General features: G+C 43.2%; 1 protein-coding gene across 5 annotated transcripts in view; it reads right to left on the bottom strand.

The window, feature by feature from the left end:
• The window catches only part of GRIK2 (glutamate ionotropic receptor kainate type subunit 2), an 808,572-nt gene that overhangs the window by 30,336 nt on the left and 759,335 nt on the right, over nt 1-18,901 (bottom strand). For all 5 annotated transcript variants that reach the window (XM_053299652.1, XM_053298872.1, XM_053301185.1 and 2 more), the window contains exon 15: nt 158-408. In XM_053299652.1, the coding sequence (XP_053155627.1) occupies nt 158-408 (251 nt within the window). The remainder of the gene's footprint in view (nt 1-157; nt 409-18,901) is intronic.

The raw sequence follows: 18,901 nt of genomic DNA, 5'->3' as shown, positions 1-18,901 counted from the left end.
TAAATGTTGTAAAGATGAAAGCTCCAGTGCTCATTCAGTATGAACTTTAATGATGAGCCACACTATGAAAGACATCAGAATGGCTTTTCAGTTGGTTGCCCAGTGGGCTGACTAGAGCATGATTACAAAATTAAATGCAAAAAAGAAGATTATTTACCTTTTCCAACTGGGCATTTTTTTTGGATTTGTACAAAAACTCCCCCACTGCCACGAAGACGGAAAGTACCAATCCCGCTGCCAAAACAATGAAGATGCCACCAATATTCTGTACTCCTAGGGCGCTGGCATCTTTGCTCTCCTCCTCCGGACATCCGTTGCCTCGCCACCATTTCTCCTTCATCATGTGCAACTTGCCTTCTTCTTGCAGATGAAGAATTGCTATCGTTATCTTGTCTCTGTAGGGAGACCCTGCAGCAGAACACAGGGGTTGCACAATTTACTAAATAATAATCTCAAGTGATTCCATCCTGTTTCATGGAGTTTCTGCATGCAAGGTATTAACTCCAAATTTGAGCCCTCTCTCCCGCGTATCCCATCCCATATCATTCTGGAGAGTCCCCTGACCCTCAGGACTGGCTTTTTTGTGGAGTAGGGAGTGTAGCTGCCAGCAATAGGAAGGAGGAGGTCTTTTACTTGAGCAAACTTTCTTTAGCCTGCACAAGTTAGGATCCATGTGTCTTTATAATGAAATGTTTCTGTAAAAAACAAATTGTCAGGTGCAGGCCAAATCCTACCAACAGACGTGGGTAGCTATCTAAACATAATAAATACACTTGGACATGATCCTTCCTGTTCTGCATGTGAAAAGCAGCAAGAAGTAGGGATGTGCAAGGAACCAGCAGGGGCTGGTTCAAAGGTGTGGGGGGGGCATCTTTAAGGGTGGGGGAGGGTACACTTCCCTCCCCTACATTTCCCCCATTGGCATTCTCTTAAAAACCAGTTGTGGGGGGGATGTGTGTGTTTCCTCTAAGGCATGCACATGAGTGTGTGCTCACAGGCTTTTTTAAATATCCACTCAGTTAATTTTTGATCCCGCTCAGGTTGAATCAGGAAGGTCCCCTCTTTGAATGCACATGTGCACACACTGCCTTGATACTGCTGCCCAGAACAAAACTCATTCTGCACACAGATGAAAAAAGTTAGAGAAAACTGCTGGCAGGGTGCATGCACACGGGGTAGTTCCAGTCACTTCTGGACAGAGGAGGGAACAGGGCGGCAGGGAGGTAAGCTGCTGCCCCACTGGACCAGTTTTTAAGAGAGCACCAGCAGGGGAAACACGGCGGGTGGGGGGAATCATCCTCACCCACCCTTAAAGGTGTCCCCCTGCCTTCGAACTTCTGAACCACTGGCTGTTCAACCCTGTTAGGAGGCCCGTATTCAATTACATATCAAATGTAATTACTACTGATATTTACCTGATGTAACATTTCTTAGGAAAGACAGCCGACCTGTAGAAAATGCATATATATATATATATATATATATATACACACACACACACTCCTATAAATTAAATCTCTAAATATATTGTGGGGTAGTGAAATGGTATGCTGCTTCTAAGGTTTTGCTACATGGCATTCAAATGGATTAGGAATGATGTCCCACTATAAAACACAAAGACAAAAATACCAGCTGCCTGGAAAATCATTGGCATAATTCAGTCCAGTGTAAATAAATTTGGATCCTATTGATTTATGCCCTGTGTTACTAAGGTCCTCCTCACAAAACTTGACTGGATTCCCCACCCCCACCCTCAGTTACTAGACAACACTAAGCAAAGTGGGCTTTTAATAGCGCATAGAAGATGACGAGATGATACATACACTTGTTTATGCCTGGCAACATAGACTGATTGGCTCTGGAACTGAAAAATCCAACATGTTTGGGTTCTGAAATAAACCCTGGGGGATGGGGCAAGCCATTTTTATGGGGGGCACTTGCCTTCCTTTCCCCTCTGGGGCCAACCTTGATTGACATAGAAATGAGGAACCAGAAACTAGGGTTATACAAATTGATTCAGGTAAAAAATGATTTGTACCTGAATCTGGCTGATTTGGGTGATTTGTAGACAAAACAATTCACCCCTGTGCTCATTTGCCTAGATTTGGGTACAAAACAAATCACCCCAGATTCAGACCCAGAAAATTTGGAGATTCAGACCTCCATTTTGTGGCCAAAGTCAGATGGTAGTGCCCAATGGGTGGAAGGTACCACTCAAATTTCAAAGAAATTGGGCAATGGGGTGGTTTTTAGAGTTTTTTTGAAGTTAATGCATCTTTAAGCTTTCCCCCATAGGGAATAATGGGGATTTCAGCAGCCTTATAGCTCCATGTGGAGGGCACCAAGGTGGCCCAGAGCAGGTTATGGTGGGTGGTAGTGCCCAATTGGTGCAAGGAAGCTACCACCCATATTTCAAAGAAATTGGGCAAAGGGGTGATTTTAAAAAGATTTTTGGTTAACACATCTTTAAGCTTTCCCCCATAGGGAATAATAGGGATTTCATCAGCCTTAGTTATACCTCCCCGGTGGGGGCAGGGGCAGGGTGGCCCAGAGGGGGTTGTGGTGGGTGGCAATACCTAATGGGTGCAAGAAAGCTACCATCCATATTTCAATTAAATTGGGCAAAGGGGTGTTTATATATATGTACATTTTGCAGTTGGCATGTCTTTGTGGCAGATTCAGGGCAGAAAAGGGGTTTCGGGGGTGGGGAAGTGGGTCAGTTGGTAGTGCGCCAAGGGGTGCCTGCTACCACCCAGATTTCAAATAAATTTCATTCATTCATCATATTTTTATACCACCGGATATGTATATCTCTAGGCGGTGTACAAAATAAATTGGTGAAAGGGGTGATTTTTAATTTTTTCCTGAAATTTGTGCGTGTCTAAGCTTTTTCCAAAAGAGAATAATGGGGAATTTGAGCAGCCCCATAACTCCACTTTGGGGGCACCAGGGCAGCCCAGAGCAGGTTGTGGTGTAGTGCACATAGGGTGCCAATCACTCCCAGAACGACAAGCCCATGGGGCACTGGGTTTTGTTGTTTTCAGTGTGTGAGGTGTTCTGAGAGTTGATTCTCTGGTAGGAAATGTGAGTGGGCTCTCATTTCCTACCAGAGAATCTACTCTCAGAGCACCTCAGACCAGAGGACTATCTAGGGAAAATAGTGCCTAGGGCAAGCACTGAAATTGCGCCCCCTGTCCACACATCTGACAACCATCTTTCAGATAACTTTACCATAATATCAGCTGAAAAATACAAGTCAAGTTACTCTTTTAATATTTCAAAAACTATATAGCAGTGGATGTAGCCAGACCAAAAAATGCTCAAAAACTACAAATTTCAGTTTGCTGGGGCTCACGAAATACCCAAAAACTATGTGGAGGTGTACTTGGATAACTAAACAGAAGTGCCTGTCTAATTCTCTACTATGCATTGTAGCATCACTATTACATAAGTTTTAAAAATAAATGGAGAATTTGACTTTTCCCAGATATTCTGAAAATAAACTGTGTCACGGCTTGAAATATATTCTAGTATTTCAGAAAGACAGTTAAAATGAGAGAAAGAGAGCAAGAAACTCCCAGTGGTCCTTAATACTAAGGATTTCACACTGATTCAAAGACAAACTCACCATTAATAGCCATATTATTAAAACATAACATTTAACGCACTTATCACAAGATGCAAATGAATACAATCCTAGCTCATAAGCTTCAGGTCAGTATTCACTAGCCCTGATTCTCTGTACATAGTGCCAAACTGAATATGTGTACAGTGACTTATATTATATTATTATTTTTTTAAAAAAATTACCTGTAGCCGCTTTGGGGGGCTTCCTAAAGGCTGGAGTGGGGTCTGCAAAGATTCCCCCTCCCCCCACCGGCCTCTTAATTCACCGCCACAGCCGGTCCCAGGCTGATTTTCAAGCCTGTTTGGGCCTGCAAAGATCAATGTGGTGGCCATTTTGGAGGCTGCCACACATGCTCAAATGGCCTCTGTGAGGCCTGGCAAGGCTTAGGGCCTTGTAGGGACCATTTGAGCATCTGCAGTGACCATTTTTAAAAAAATAAATGGTTTTTTAAAAAATGGCCACCAAAAACAAAATGGCTGCCATGCATGCTCAAATGGCCTCTGTGAGGCCTGGCATGACCTAGGGCCTTGCAGAGGCCATTTGAGCATGTGTGGCAGCCATTTTGTTTTTGGCAGCCATTAAATTTTTTTTTCATTTTAAAAAATGGCGCGCCCCCTTCAAGTGGCACCCAGGGCACGTGCCCTACCTGCCCTACCCTAGTTACGCCCCTGCCTCAGAAATTGAAAACAACAAAACCTAGTGCCCTCCAGATGATCCTGTGTTGCTTGGTGGGAGCATGCTCCACACTCCCACATGATCAACCCTCCTCATGCAGTGCAGAGCAGGGCAGATTGCTCTGAGGCCAAGACTTGTTGTCCCAGCCTCTGTGAATCCTGCGACACACGCGCTGCATTGGGAGATTCCCCCAAGAGACAGGTACTCACACACACCATCTGTGTGTGTGGCTAGGCAGGAAGAGAAGCCCGTGCTTGCACATGAGCAGGTAGCCGGAGATAAGGGAGTGCCTGCTCGCTTAGCCTCGGTTAACAGCCAGGCTTAAAAGACAGGCCCAATCCTGCTTAACAGGTTAGGCTGCATGTGAGAAGAGCCTCAGTCTCATTTAAAGTAGAATATAGAGGGTGAGGAAGGCTGTGGAAAAGAGGAAGTGAAGAAGTTTCAACAATAGTCAGATAAAGGAACAGTATAGAGGTGACAATGAATAGGATATGCAATGGTTATACCAGTGCAAGTCATCTGAAAAGAAGAGGAGTTGAGGTAAAGCATAAAAAGTGTTTCCTTTGGTACAAACCATTTTACTAAATGGCTGTACTGGATAAACAAACAAAAATGAGAATGACACGACATTTCAATCAATGACTGTCCTCCCTTGGTACAAACATTACTACCCCTACCTACTTAGCATTATATGTGACAATGTTTTATGCATAAAATAAATAACCTACCCCAATAACCTTGCTGCAGGAGAATGACGGAGAGAAAGCAAACTGGCGGAGCTCTTCCATCCTGCAGGCACAATTTCATTCCTACCAGAATGCTCCTGATGTTACACCAATACCTTTTCTCTAACTGAAGAGAAAACTTCATTTCTGCGCATCTGGACTGTGGGCCGGACTACTGTTCATATGCTGTGGCTCAAATGCATGTTAACTCCTGCTGGACTAGTATGGCTACCAAATCAATTGAGGTGTTTAATAAATATCTCAGTTGATTTTTTTCTACCTCCATTAAGTCACCATACAAAATGGAAATAAAACAAGTGAAGAGATTCAGTCTGGGACTGAAGGTCTTATAAATATGGACCTTAAATTTCTGCATCCCTTATCACATATGCCTGCCATTATAGCTGTTCACAGCTTAAATGATCTTATACTACCTCTTCTCATTTCCATAAGAACAGCTCTGCTGGATCAGGCTCAAGGCCCATCTAGTCCAGTATCCTGTTTCACACAGTGGCCCACAAGATGCTGCTGGAAGCCACAGGCAGGAGTTGAGGGCATGCCCTCTCTCCTGCTGTTACTCCCCTGCAACTGGTACTCCGAGGCATCCTGCCTTTGAGGCTGGAGGTGGCCCTTTACCCTCCAACTAGTAGCTGATGATAGACCTCTCCTCCATGAAGCTAACCCTATTAAAGCAATCCAGGCAGTTGGCTGTCACCACATCTTGTGGCAGAGAATTCCGCAAGTGGATTATGCATTTTGTGAAAAAGTACTTCCGTTTGTCGGTCCTAGATTTCCTGGCAATCAATTTCATGGGATGACCCCTGGTTCTAGTGTTATGGGAGAGGGAGAAGAATTTTTCTCTATCCACTTTCTCCACACCATGCATGATTTTATAGACCTCTATCATGTCTCCCCACAGTGATCTTTTTTCTAAACCAAATAGCCCCAGGTGTTGTAGCCTTGCCTAATAATAAAGGTGCTCTAGGGAACTGATCATCTTGGTTGCCCTCTTCTGCACCTTTTCCAGTTCTACAGTGTTCTTTTTTAGATGTGGTGACCAGAATTTTACGAAACAAACAAATATCACCCTGTGTAAAGTCAGTTGGAACTCAGGACGGGTGGTGTTCTCTGTTTTCTGCTACAGAATCTGATTTCTCTATTGGACTGACATCATGGTAAAAAAAAAAATGTGCAGATGTGCCCAATAGGCCCTGTCCTCCTTTTAGTACCATTGTGCTTGCACAGCAGTATGTAAACCCTAGCCTGAGAAGAATATGTTGCTGATTTTAGGATGCAGTATTGCTGACAGCTCTGGGATTTAGAGTGTGCTTCAGTGCCTTGAATAGACGCCTGACTAACTTTTGACCTGCTATTATTTTGGCCTGCTATGACTATTAAAGGCACAGAATATAATTTGTGTCAGTCTCCTACTCGAGGGAGCCATGTGGTGAGCTCCGCAGAGAAAGAAAACTTACTCTCTCCTGACAACAAGCCATCCCTGAAGCTGCCATTGTTTAGACTTTTTTGATTCAGAGGTTAAATTGAATCACAGGACAACTTCAAAAACATTCTGATGCAATGAACTGCTGTGAGAAGACCAAAAAAGAACAGCCAAAGGATGCATCAAAGCCAGCACGTAAAGGTGCTTTTGGAATCAGTGGCCAACATGATGCACAGCTGTCCATCATGGAACTGCAAGAAGCCTTTAGTGTCTTTTTCGTGCTCCAGAATCCTTTAAACTAGTATAAATCTGTTCCCAAGGGCTTGATATCCTGTTCCTCCTAGAAGGAGGGAAGAGACACGAATATCACTACCTCCTTCACCTCTTCACCCCTTGGCTGTGCAAATAAACTTTCATTGACCTACAGCCCTCTGGAGCCCTCCCTTCTGGCGACTAAGGCCTGTACATCGAGTTGGCTAATAATACTTAGTGGCCTACATCCTTACTAATCATCTTACTGGTCTGGGAGGAGTGCTGGTGCTTCTATGCTGCAGACGAACAGTGCTTTGCTGGTCATGTAGAGGGGACTATCCTTGCCCATCTACTCCACCCCCAGTCACTTGGGGACCCCCACCTTATTATCACAGTACTCCCAGGTCAGGGGAGATCTGCCTTATGCTGGAAGGTAGCAGAAGCAACATGTAAAACAGCCACAGCACTTGGTTAGGAAGCTGGCGAGCAAAGCACTTCACATCTATTTAGCTTCATGCAATCCATACAATAGCCCTGTAAGGTAAATATTACTGCCCCAATATTGCAGCTGGGCATCTCAGGCTGAAAGCTTGCCTATGCCACCTTGTGCACTCATGGTGAAATTCATGAGTTGCTGATTTGCAGCTCAGCCTTTTAGCCACCAACTCACACCACAACTGTGGCCCAAGACGCTGCATTTCTAATCGCAAATGAGTTTGCTGTGCATTCTTCAACCCTCAAGACAAAGTGCAATGCTAATCCTTTCCCCCCATATGACTATTTTTGAAAGACCATTTATTATGTAAAGGGTTTGTTCTTAATTTTAATGAGATATTGTTGTTGAGGGCTTTTGGGGAGCAGTGCCCAGAGACTCAACATTTTACAAATTATATGAATTAATAATATGAGCACAGAACGGTTTTATTTTTGGCAGACCATAAATCACTGACATAAGCGCTTTTCCTGTTGAGACTTTGGATGGAAAGAGCAATACATGCTTAAAAGTTTCCTACGTGGCAACTAAGGCTATGGGTTGGTCATTGGTAGCCTCTGGTTACTCAGTAAACTCTGTACGGTCACTCCCTATAGTTTCAGGGAAGTGGTGTGTGTGATAACTGTCTGCTTACCACAACCATGTAGGGATGTGCATGAACTGGTTCATGCACTCCTGGGAGGTGGGGGGGGGGCTTTTAAGGGGCAGGGAGGGGGTGCCCTTACCTGCTCCATCACTTCCCTCCCACCGGCACTGTCCCCAAAACCGCTAGTGTAGGGCTGCAGCATACCTCCCTGCAGCCTGGTCAGTGTTGTACTGGAAATGGCCGACATGTGTGCGCATGCGTGCCATGCACACACATGTTGGCCACTTCCAGTACAACGCTGACTGGGGTTGGAGGGAGGTATACTGGAGACCTGCACCAGCAAATTGGGGGACAGCGCTGGTGGGGGGGGAAGTGGCAGGGCAGGTAAGGGCACCCTCCCTGCCCCTTAAAGGCCTGACACTTCCGAACCAGCTCGAACACTGGAACACTGGCAGGTGTGCAATAATGCTGGTGAAGTTCTCCCAAGCTAGGACCGGATATGAACTTCAGGTGTTCATTAAAGTGCACCTCAAAGCAAACTTCATATGCCTCTGAATTCTTCCCTGACTTTGCTTGAAATCTAACCTGGAGAAGACCTGTCAACTTCTTTCAGCCCTTATTTACTGTAATGGAGCTATCAGGCACCATTACATTAAACAAGGATCAAACTCAGACACGGCAGGGGAAATACTCAACTTGAATCCGACAGATTATTACTTAGAGAGCATTTGAAGATCTATGCTCAGGCAATACGTGTGGCAAAGAAGTGATTATTTTCTTCCCATATCGTGTCCGCAAATTCATGTCCAGCGGAGTTGTTCAGGGTTTTAAGGGGCTAATGAGCGCTCCTTCCCCCTTGAATCAGTACTTAGAACCAACAATTACTCACTGTGACATCTTTAATGAGTTCTTTGTGGACAAAATCTCTCATATTAGGGCCAACTTGGATTCAAACTCCACATTGTTACCAAGTCTGATGCCAAGGTGTCCAGCAGCTCCTCTTATGTGATGACCCTGGATCAGTTTCAGTTTGTGATACCTGATGATGTGGACAAGTTGATTGGAATGGTGTGGCCTACCATCTGTTCTCTTGATCCTTTCCCGACATGGCTTGTACTATCTGGCAGGGAAGCAATCATTAGACCGCTTCTGAAAAAGCCTGCCTTGGATCCCTCAGAGTTAAATAATTACAGGCCTGTCTCCAACCTTCCATAGTTGGGCAAAGTGATTGAGAAGGTGGTGTCCTCAAGGCTCCAGGTGGTCTTGGAGGAAATTGATTATCTAAACCCATTTCAAACTGGCTTTCAGGCGGGCTTTGGGGGTAGAGACTGCCTTGGTCAGCCTGATGGATGAGCTCCAATTGGGAATTGACAGAGGAAGTGTGACTCTGTTGGTCCTTTTGGATCTCTCAGTGGCTTTCGATAGTATTGACCATAATATCCTTCTGGAATGTCTGAGGGGATTTGGGGTGGGAGGCACTGCTTTGCAGTGGTTTCACTCCTACCTCACGGGCAGATTCCAGATGGTGTCTCTTGGAGACTGTTCTTTAAAATCTAAACTTTCCTATGGTGTCCCTCAGGGCTCCATATTGTCTCTGATGTTGTTTAACATCTACATGAAACCGCTGGGAGAGATCCGCTTGGAAGGATTTGGTGCAGGACGTTATCAATATGCTGATGACACCCAAATCTATTTCTCCATGTCAACATCATCAGGAGAAGGCATAGCTTCCCTAAATGCCTGCCTTGAGGCAGCAGTGGGCTGGACGAGGGATAACAAACTGAGGATGAATCCAGATAAGACGGAGGTACTTATTGTGCAGGGCCGAAACTCAGGAGACGAGTTTAATCTGCTGCTTCTGGATAGGGTCATGCTCCCCCAGAAGGAGGTCTGGGGGTGCTTCTGGATCCAAACCTCTCCCTGGGGTCCCAGGTTGAAGTGGTGGCCAGAGGTGCTTTTTATCAACTTCGGCTGATACGCCAGCTGTGTCCGTTGCTTGAGATGAATTACCTCAAAACAGTGGTACATCTGCTGGTAACCTCTAGGCTAGATTACTGCAATATGCTCTATGTGGGGCTGCCTTTGTACGTAGTCCAGAAACTGCAGTTGGTTCAGAATGTGGCAGCCAGGTTGGTCTCTGGGTCATCTAGGAGAGACCATATTACTCCTGTGTTGAAGCAACTGCACTGGCTGCTGATACGTTTCCGGGCAAAATACAAGATGTTGGTCATTACATATAAATCTCTAAACAGCTTAGGCTCTGGGTATTTAATATAATGTCGTCTTCGCCATGAGCCCCACCGCCTGCTAAGATCATCTGGAGAGGTTCACCTGTGGCTGCTGCCAACTCGTCTGGCAGCTACTCGGAAACTTTTAAAAAGGCACTGAAGACACATTTATTCACCCAGGCTTTTCATTAGATTTATAGTTCTAAATAATTTTAATACTGTGTTTTAAATGGTTTTTTAATATTTTAAATGATTTTAGTTGTTAATTGATTTGATGTATTAAATGATTTTAATTGTGAACCACCCAGAGATGCAAAATTTGGAGTTCACATGTTCATATTCATGATTCATGTGCCACTTCTTATGCATGGTGATATGAACATGTGTGTTCGTGCTCTAAGAACACACACAAAACTAGCCCATTCCCAACATTTCAAAAAAAAAAAAAATATGAACAAGAATTATGATTGGAATAATATTCCAACTTTTCATTAGAACAAGCATGTCAATATTCTACATGTGAATTGTAAGCTAAGAAGTTTTTAAACTTCCTACTAGTTAAAAGAAGGGATTATCTGAACAGTAAACTGAAAATATCTCAACATACACGTTTAATTACTCAGAAAAAACTTTCCATTCATGTGGAAGTAGCAGTGGAATTAAACTGGAATAGCTAAGCCAGGAATGGTACATTTTTTTAGGAACTGGAAACTCGGATTCCCAGGACACTAACTAACATTTACAGCACACATACACTGTGTGCTGAATTGTAGCTTAAATGTCTAAGGAAGTGAAAACCTCATTCCTTGGAGGGATATTTTGAGCATTACTTTTACTATAAATATTTATTAGAAACATGTTAGAAGTTGTGCTGCAAGCTTTTATTTATTTATATGTTGTTGGGTTTTTTAACGTATTTACCTCAAAACCAATATTATACTGGCAGTACAGAGGTATTCAGAATGTATTTTCATTACAGCTGTGCAGTATGTTTGCCACTTTTTAATATCCTGTAAATTTATATTATGCAACTGTTCCAATTCATAACAAAACCCCAACCCACTTATCTTTCCAATAAAGACCTAAAAAGGACTCTTATTGTTGTACTCCTTACATATTAGTCAAAATTAAATATGTAAGTAAATAACTTAAAAGTGTACAGTATTACAGTAAAAATGTACAGTACATTTGAGTGTACACTTAAAAGTGTACAGTGTTAAAAGTGTACAGTATAGTGGCCACTAATGGCCAATAGTGGCCAACATCCTGACTAACATAGCACTTGCACATCCTGAAGAAGTGCAAGTGACACTGAAGAATTCCAGATTAGCACAACATCAGTGTTCACATGGGGGCTTTATATTTATATTTCCTCCTGGAATTGTTTCCTTAAGGGACCCTGTCCATATTTCCCTGAGGAACCCATGGGCATTTTTTGGGCAGAACAGGAAACTTCCAGGGGAAAAGAGATCAGCAAAATTCACCAACCCCCCAGCATGATCACTGCTGCTGAGTTAGTCAATCATATCTGCAGCATGTGCACATCTCATGTGGTCCTTGTGCTGCATTAGGATGCCAGTCCTTATTTTAACAATGAAATAAGCAATATTAATCTAACAAAGAAGAAGCTTTCTGAGTCTAAACATCCTATTAATAATTGCTTTGTTCTATCCTGGAAAGCTCCACAAGATTTCCCATTTAATTAAGGGACTCTTAATTAATGATTACCTTATTAACCTAATCTAGAAGCTAAGTATTTCTACTGCTGCATATATATGAATATAGGCACCCACGAATAGAAGCAGATTCGTGGGGGGGGGGGGGGTAGGCCTGCCTGGCCCAGTGGAGGGTAGGAGGAGAGAGTGAGCGAGAGTGAGAGAGAGAGTGAGCTTGCTGGCTTATCCATTTCTCTCTCTTTTTAGCCTACTTTCCAGGAGGCTTATGAGATCACCTGGTATTGTGTGTGTGTGTGTGTCCCTATCAACTTCGCAACGCCTCGGCCAATATGAACGAAATTGGGTACAGTTGCAGTGACACATTGGGGCAGCTCAACAGCATAGTTTGTGATGATGTCATCCACCCCAATCCAAGATGGCGGACACGTAAACTGATGAGGCGCAAGTTGGCTAACTTGTGAACCGCCTAACTGATTTGAACCAAATTTGCTACAGCTGTAGGGACACATCAACTGCATAGTTTCTGATGATGTCATCCACCCCAATTCAAGGTGGTGGATATGGAAATTTTTAGGTGTAAGTGTGCTAACTTGTGAACTGCCTAACCAATTTGAGCCAAATTTGATTCAGCTACAGGGACACACGGATGTCATAATGGTGTAATTGGTGATGTCATTCACCCCAATTCAAAATGACAGACGCATAAACTTTTGAGGCATAATTACAGTAACTTGTGGACTGTCTAACCAATTTGAACCAAATGGGGTACAGTTGTAGTGAGTGACACAGAGGGACACTTCAATGGTGTAGTTTATAATGATGTCATCCACCCCAATCCCAGATAGCGGATGTGTGAACATTTGAGATGCAAGAAATCTAACTTGTGGACCTTGATTTGAACTACATTTAGTTCAGTTGCAGAGAAAGAGAAAGGAAAGTAGGCAAGTTAGTTCTTACTAGAACAACTTCTTTGTTTTTTTAGGCTGCTTAGGGTTTTGTAGGCTGTGTCTGGTGCCCAGCCTGCGAGGCTCTCTCTGTTTCCCTGGTATTTGTGGGTTTTCCCCTAGCTTTTTTATTTTTAATTTTTTTGGGTGGTGGGTGCCTTTCTGGCAACCACCTGCCCAACCCTGAGTTGTTGAGGCCCACTGTTTGCTTAGCCTGAGTGCCTCTGAGTAGGGATGTGCACGAACCTGTTTGGAGGCCCTTTTACGGGCCTCCGAAAAGGTTCAAACACTGGGTGGGTTCGAGGTTCAAAGGCAGGATGTGTGTCTCACTTTAAGGTCCCCTGAGACACCCCACCCCCTCGAGCCACCCCTGCCCAGTTCCGTGAACATCACTACCTCTGAGAGCAGTAGCTGGCAAGGCTCCAGGAGAAGACACTGGAACGTAAGCCTCCTTCACCCTGGTCAGGTTAAAGTTCTTTAAATAGTGCCTAGATTGGGGAAGGGATTACGTACTTGTTAGGACTAGGGGTTTGCACAAAACCAGTTTGCCCAAACTGGACTAGAACAGACCTGGGCATGTCCAGTTTTGTGCCCCCCGAACAAACCCCTGGCTAAGCTCAAGTTTGAGCCAGTTCAGGGGTTCTAAGGTTTATATATATATATATATATATATATATATATATATATATATATATATATATATAATTAGGACTTACTGCTGGGTCGGGGGTTGCTGCTGAGGCCACAGAAAAGTCTCTGCCATTTTGGAGGCCGCCACGCATGTGCTCTGGCCATTTGCATGGCCTGGGGGCCAGGGCACATGTGTGGCAGCCTCCAAAATGGCTGCCGCCACTGGAGGGAAGGCCAAAACTGCCCTGGGGAAAGCGGGGAAAGACTGGGGAGTGGAGCAAAAAAATGGCAGAGATCTCCCCCTCCTCAGTGGCTGTGGCAGCACCCCTGGACCTAGTCGTGAGTCCTAAAAATATTTTTTTTAAAGCTTAGAACCCCCAAACTGGCTCTGAGCTGGCCTGGGAAGTTTGGCTCGAGAGCAAGCCCTCAAGATGGCCTGGTTTGATTGGTGAACTGGTTTGACCTCGAGCCAGTCTAGAAGCTAAGTATTTCTTATTGCAACAGCTGCCATAGCCCCCCCCCCCCCGCCGCCTAGCAACAAGCATAGCCATAAGCTCAACTAGAGCAATTTCAACCACAATTTGACTAAAGACACCTTACAATGTAGATCGCAGAGCAAACCAAAGCAGTGAGTGAAGCACAAGTTAGCTTCAAGGCCAGACATGGAGCTCATCACAGCAATCACTAAGAAATATTTGACACACACAACTGTCACTGTCCATTTCTTACCATACCACTATCTCACAAACAAAGCAAACCACAGCTCAAGAAAGGAAGGCACCCAAGTTCTGCCTATGTTAATCTGAGTTCCAGCAAAATAGTTATAGAAGCAAAAGTACAGCATATTATACTCAGTGCTGAGAAAACCACAAAACCAAACCTTCTTTCCATCCTGCCTGCTACAGAGAGATAGTAGGACAGAGCAGTCATGGCCTGGGCAGCTCAGCTCTGAGCTCAGCTGTCTGAAGACTCTGAACAGGAAGGAGCAGTATTAGGGGTGTACACACTAATCATTTGATTGCAAACCTCTCTGCCACAAACTGAGCCAGTTTGGTTCAAGTGTGAGCTGGACCAGCCTCCCGGAGAGGTGGACCAGATTGTGATCGAACCAAACCCGGTCCACGGCCGTCCAGTTCAAATTGGTTTGGCTGTTTGAGGGGCCATTGCTTGTTAAAGGGAATGGTGACGATTCCCTTTTACAAGCAAAGGAGAATCCTGGCTTTAAAAGGCTGCTAAAGGGTGGCTGTGGTGGGGTGGGGGATGGGCCATTTGGAGGGCCAGATTCAGATAAAAAAATAATCAGCGGTGATTTTATTTGGGCACAAATTGAATTAAAAAATTGATTCGTGCACATCCCTAAAAGTGGGTTGTGGGTATTATGGGTGCTAGCCACCACCCAACCCTCATTGTTCCCTATGGCCAAAACACTCAAAATGTTTCGAATGTGTTTCGCGAAACAACCAGTTGGACTGGTTGTTTTGACAAAATATTTCAGCCATTTGCATTTTGTTTCAAGCTCAAAACAAAACACAAAATCCATTTTCTGCACATCCCTACCACACATGTGGCCAACAGAGACCAATTTGCTGGCTGTGCCACATGTTGCCTAATGAAACTGTGTGAGGAACGAAGGTGTAGTCTCCCACGCCTGGCTTTTAGGCTTGCAGGGACATAGAAAATGGGGAAGAGTTGCTTTTAAAAAAATATGCTTTTACTGCAAGCCTGGTGTGCATGTGTGTCCGTGGGAGGGCTTTTGGCTGTCATTGAATCAGAACACATCTGTTTAGGTCCAGAAATAAAGACATCTCACTGGGAATGGACCAATATCTCAGAAGTAGAAAGTGGACAATTTTTTCCACCTGGAATAGCAATGAATCAAAGAGCTTAATAGAGGCCATTCAAATACAAATATAATTTAATGTAAACTCTTAAAATTTCAAATTCTTTTAGAAAATGCTCAATACATTAAATGGACTCTCTCAAACTAATATTAGTTATCTCTACAGTTGAACCAGAACAGGTCTGGCAAGAAGTCAAAGGATGTGATGACCCAGTTAATCCTTATTCTCAATGTGTGGGCATTAGGGCGAAACACAGAATAGAGAATAGGATCAGATCCAGTTAGATACAACTAAGATACAATTCACAAATGCAAAAGACTGGCATGTATTGATTAAGCTAATGCAGAGGCCAGACTGGATCATATCCCATGTATCACCCGTAGAAAATAGTTGAAATGGTGTGTGCTCTCTATCTCAAGTGTGTGTATTTGTGTCATAATATGATGAAACTTCCAGGGATGTTTGCTAGAGATTTCAGAAAAGGGAATTGTTGAAGTTTGAAGTACAGCCCCTCTTTATAACCTTTTTTCTTTTTCTTTTTTTGCTTTGGTTGGATGTTTGGAGACATGGTATGATAGTATCTTCTCAGAACACTTTGACCCAAGTGGAGAGGCATTGGTGCCAGTGTTTCTGATACAAAAGTCCACAGTCTTTTAACATGTTTGCTTTGCTTGGATACATCTTCAGAAAGTAATTTGCCTCCCAAGTTTCAGGCAGATTGTTGCCAAGAAGGTGTTTCTTTAAATTTTTTACTTGCTTGGAGTCATGTTAACCAATTCTAAAAAGAGTTTGCCTCCCTAAGCTGCAGGACTTTCCCTCCTTTTAACCTGATATAGTGGTTGACATTCTGTGTAGCCTAACATGGGTGGTAAATACCCTCCTGCACTGCTGAGCATGTTTAAAACAACATCTGTGGTTTTGTGGAACAGGGCTGGTGTACTACTAATTAAAATTGTGCAAGTGGAATTGCTGATGCTACATCTGTTATTTATTTCCAATGGATGTAGCATCACACAACTGCGATTGTGCCATTCTAAGTAGTAGTGTACCAGCCCTGTTCCACAAAACCACAGGTGTTGTTTTAAACATGAAAGTGGTGCAAGAGGATCGGTACCACCTGCATTTTGCTGCACAGAATGTCAGCCGCCAATATTTTTACATCTTTCCCCCAAAGCACTGAGAAGGAAATGGAGACAGATCAACTTACTGCTGCATGCTTTGAGCAGCTTCAAGCCTGTCAAGTAATTTTCTCATAGGGATATCATTCAGAAAACTCTCCTCCTTCTCAGCATCTTCCATGTATGGAAGAACACCCCATTCCCAGATGGTTGGGGAAAGATGCAAATTTTAGACATAACAAAAATCTAAAAGAAAAAAGAGGGGCACTTATATGTGCTGATTCAGACCAATTCAGTGAGGGATACATTGAACAATTTTGCATTGAATCAGGTCTACTGCCACATCTGATCCAATGTGATGCAATATTATTCAATGTACCTATTCAATGTCAAATTGTATCTGATGAGTGCTCCAATGAATTGTGCAGCCTGAGAAGCCAGGGAAACTGCAGTCCTAGTAATCTGGAAAAATCAATAACTGTTTTATTCTATTAGTTATCCAGGAAAGCTCCAAAATATTTCCCATTTAATTAAGGAATTCTTAATTAATGAGTATCACCTTATTAACCTATTCTGGAAGTAAAATATTTCTATTTTCTGGTAGCTTGTTGTAAACAAGCTACTTCCCAGTTGTTTACTGTATTAGACAGCTTGTCACTGACACTGGCTCACAAGTTGTGTTGCTGTAAGAGAGTAAAAAAGGGACTGTGCCCTTGCAGAGAGGCTGCCTTGTACAGAGGTGAAGGGTTCTTCCACAGGCAAGCACAGGTGGAGAAATAGGTCACTGATAGTTACATGACCCTCAAGGACATATTTCTGCAAGCAACACTGCAGTAACTCTACAGGGGTGTAGCCCTTCTTCCACTCTCCTATAGCAATAGCAATAGTAATAGCAATAGCACTTACATTTATATACCGCTCTATAGCCGGAGCTCTCTAAGCGGTTTACAATGATTTAGCATATTGCCCCCAACATTCTGGGTACTCATTTTACCGACCTCGGAAGGATGGAAGGCTGAGTCAACCTTGAGCCCCTGGTCAGGATCGAACTTGTAACCTTCTGGTTACAGGGCGGCAGTTTTACCACTGCACCACCAGGGGCTCTGCACATAGCTGCACAACATGTAGGCCAAAGTCTTTGCCCTAATAGTCTCAGTTGTTTTTATTTACTTTTAAATTCTTTTCTCTTTTACCCTTACTTCAGCCCACTTAACTTGACAGGGAAAGCTTTGGGTGCAGAAAGTTCAAGCTTAAATCCCTGCTCTCTAGTGTAACAAAAATCTCATAGAAGGTGGTGGAAAACATTCCTATCTGGAACTTAAGTGGGAGTCACATTAGACAATATTAGGCAGACCAATAATCATTGATGTAAGACATCTTCATTTGAATATGGGACACACTAAGTAGCTATGAAAACTGTACTTAGCATGAGCACCACTAGCAATCCAGCACTACCAGCAGTGCCTGAGCAATCTTTGCTGTGCTAATTGCCCCCATCATGCCATGTATGGAGCTGCCTTAGAGTAGAAAAATATACTCCCAAATTCAGTTCTGCCTTATATGCAGCATTTGTTGACTTTAGATCTGCTTTTGATCTGATCTCCAGAAAGAGACTTTGGCGTAAGCTACTGATGTCAACAATTAATCATCATTTATTTCTTTTGATGTTTACACTGCACAGAAATTCTCATTTAAGGGTATGCTGTAGTGTGCAGGGACATCACACTAAGGAAATACCAACATTCAGGGATGTCAGGCAGGATTGTATCCTGGCTCCATTGTTTTTTAATTTTTACATCAGTTCTTTCCCACTTAAAGAAATTAGACCATTATCCACCTAAATAAGCTAATAAACATCTTGCAATACTTCTGTATGCAGATGACATTATCATTCTCTCGCAAACACCACTTTCTTGCTTAAAGTGGAAGCCAGAGTAGAAATTAACTTTTTTTAATTCTGGCTAAAGCTGGTTTTCCACCCTGTAGGTTTAGTTCCATCTGTGCTATCTGACTTCTACTCCTTGGGATGGAAAAAAGAGTTAGAGGAGAGGCCGCACTACTATGATTTTTCACCAACTGTACTGATATCTATGAAAATGCCAGGACAAACCTCAGACAATGAATATACGATATGAAGCGACAAATTGACCAGAGCTCCATTCCTGTTGGTGTCTATATGGGTAAACAAGTTTCAAATTTTAACCCTGCTAGATATCTTAACTTGATTACAGTGCCAAAATACTGCAGAGCTTTCATGCTGGCACGTTGTAATGTTTTAAAAAGCAGCAGTTCTGGAAGGGAGATATTTATCAATATCCTATGAAGAACATTTTTTGCCACTGTAATTCGGGAGATATTGGAACTAAGGTTTATGTGCTCCTTTACTTTCTATTTTACCGAGATATACAGAACAAGTATGTAATTCCTTTTATAAGTTGTCATCCAGGTCATGCCGACTCTTCTCATCCTGATTATCTTCCAGCTGACTAGAATAGTTTAATAAATCATAAAGTGGCTGCAGTTTGTTTGGTAGCCAGCAAGATTCACCAGAAGCTCATTGTGAATTCAATTTAGCTGATTTGTTTTGAGGTTTAGCTTGCTAATATTATATTACAACTTTTATGGCTTACTCTGAAGGGCTCCTGAGCATATGTATTATTATTG

The sequence above is a fragment of the Hemicordylus capensis genome, chromosome 1 (assembly GCF_027244095.1).
Source record: "Hemicordylus capensis ecotype Gifberg chromosome 1, rHemCap1.1.pri, whole genome shotgun sequence".
NCBI lineage: Eukaryota > Metazoa > Chordata > Lepidosauria > Squamata > Cordylidae > Hemicordylus > Hemicordylus capensis.
This window is presented reverse-complemented; position numbering and strand designations above follow the sequence as displayed.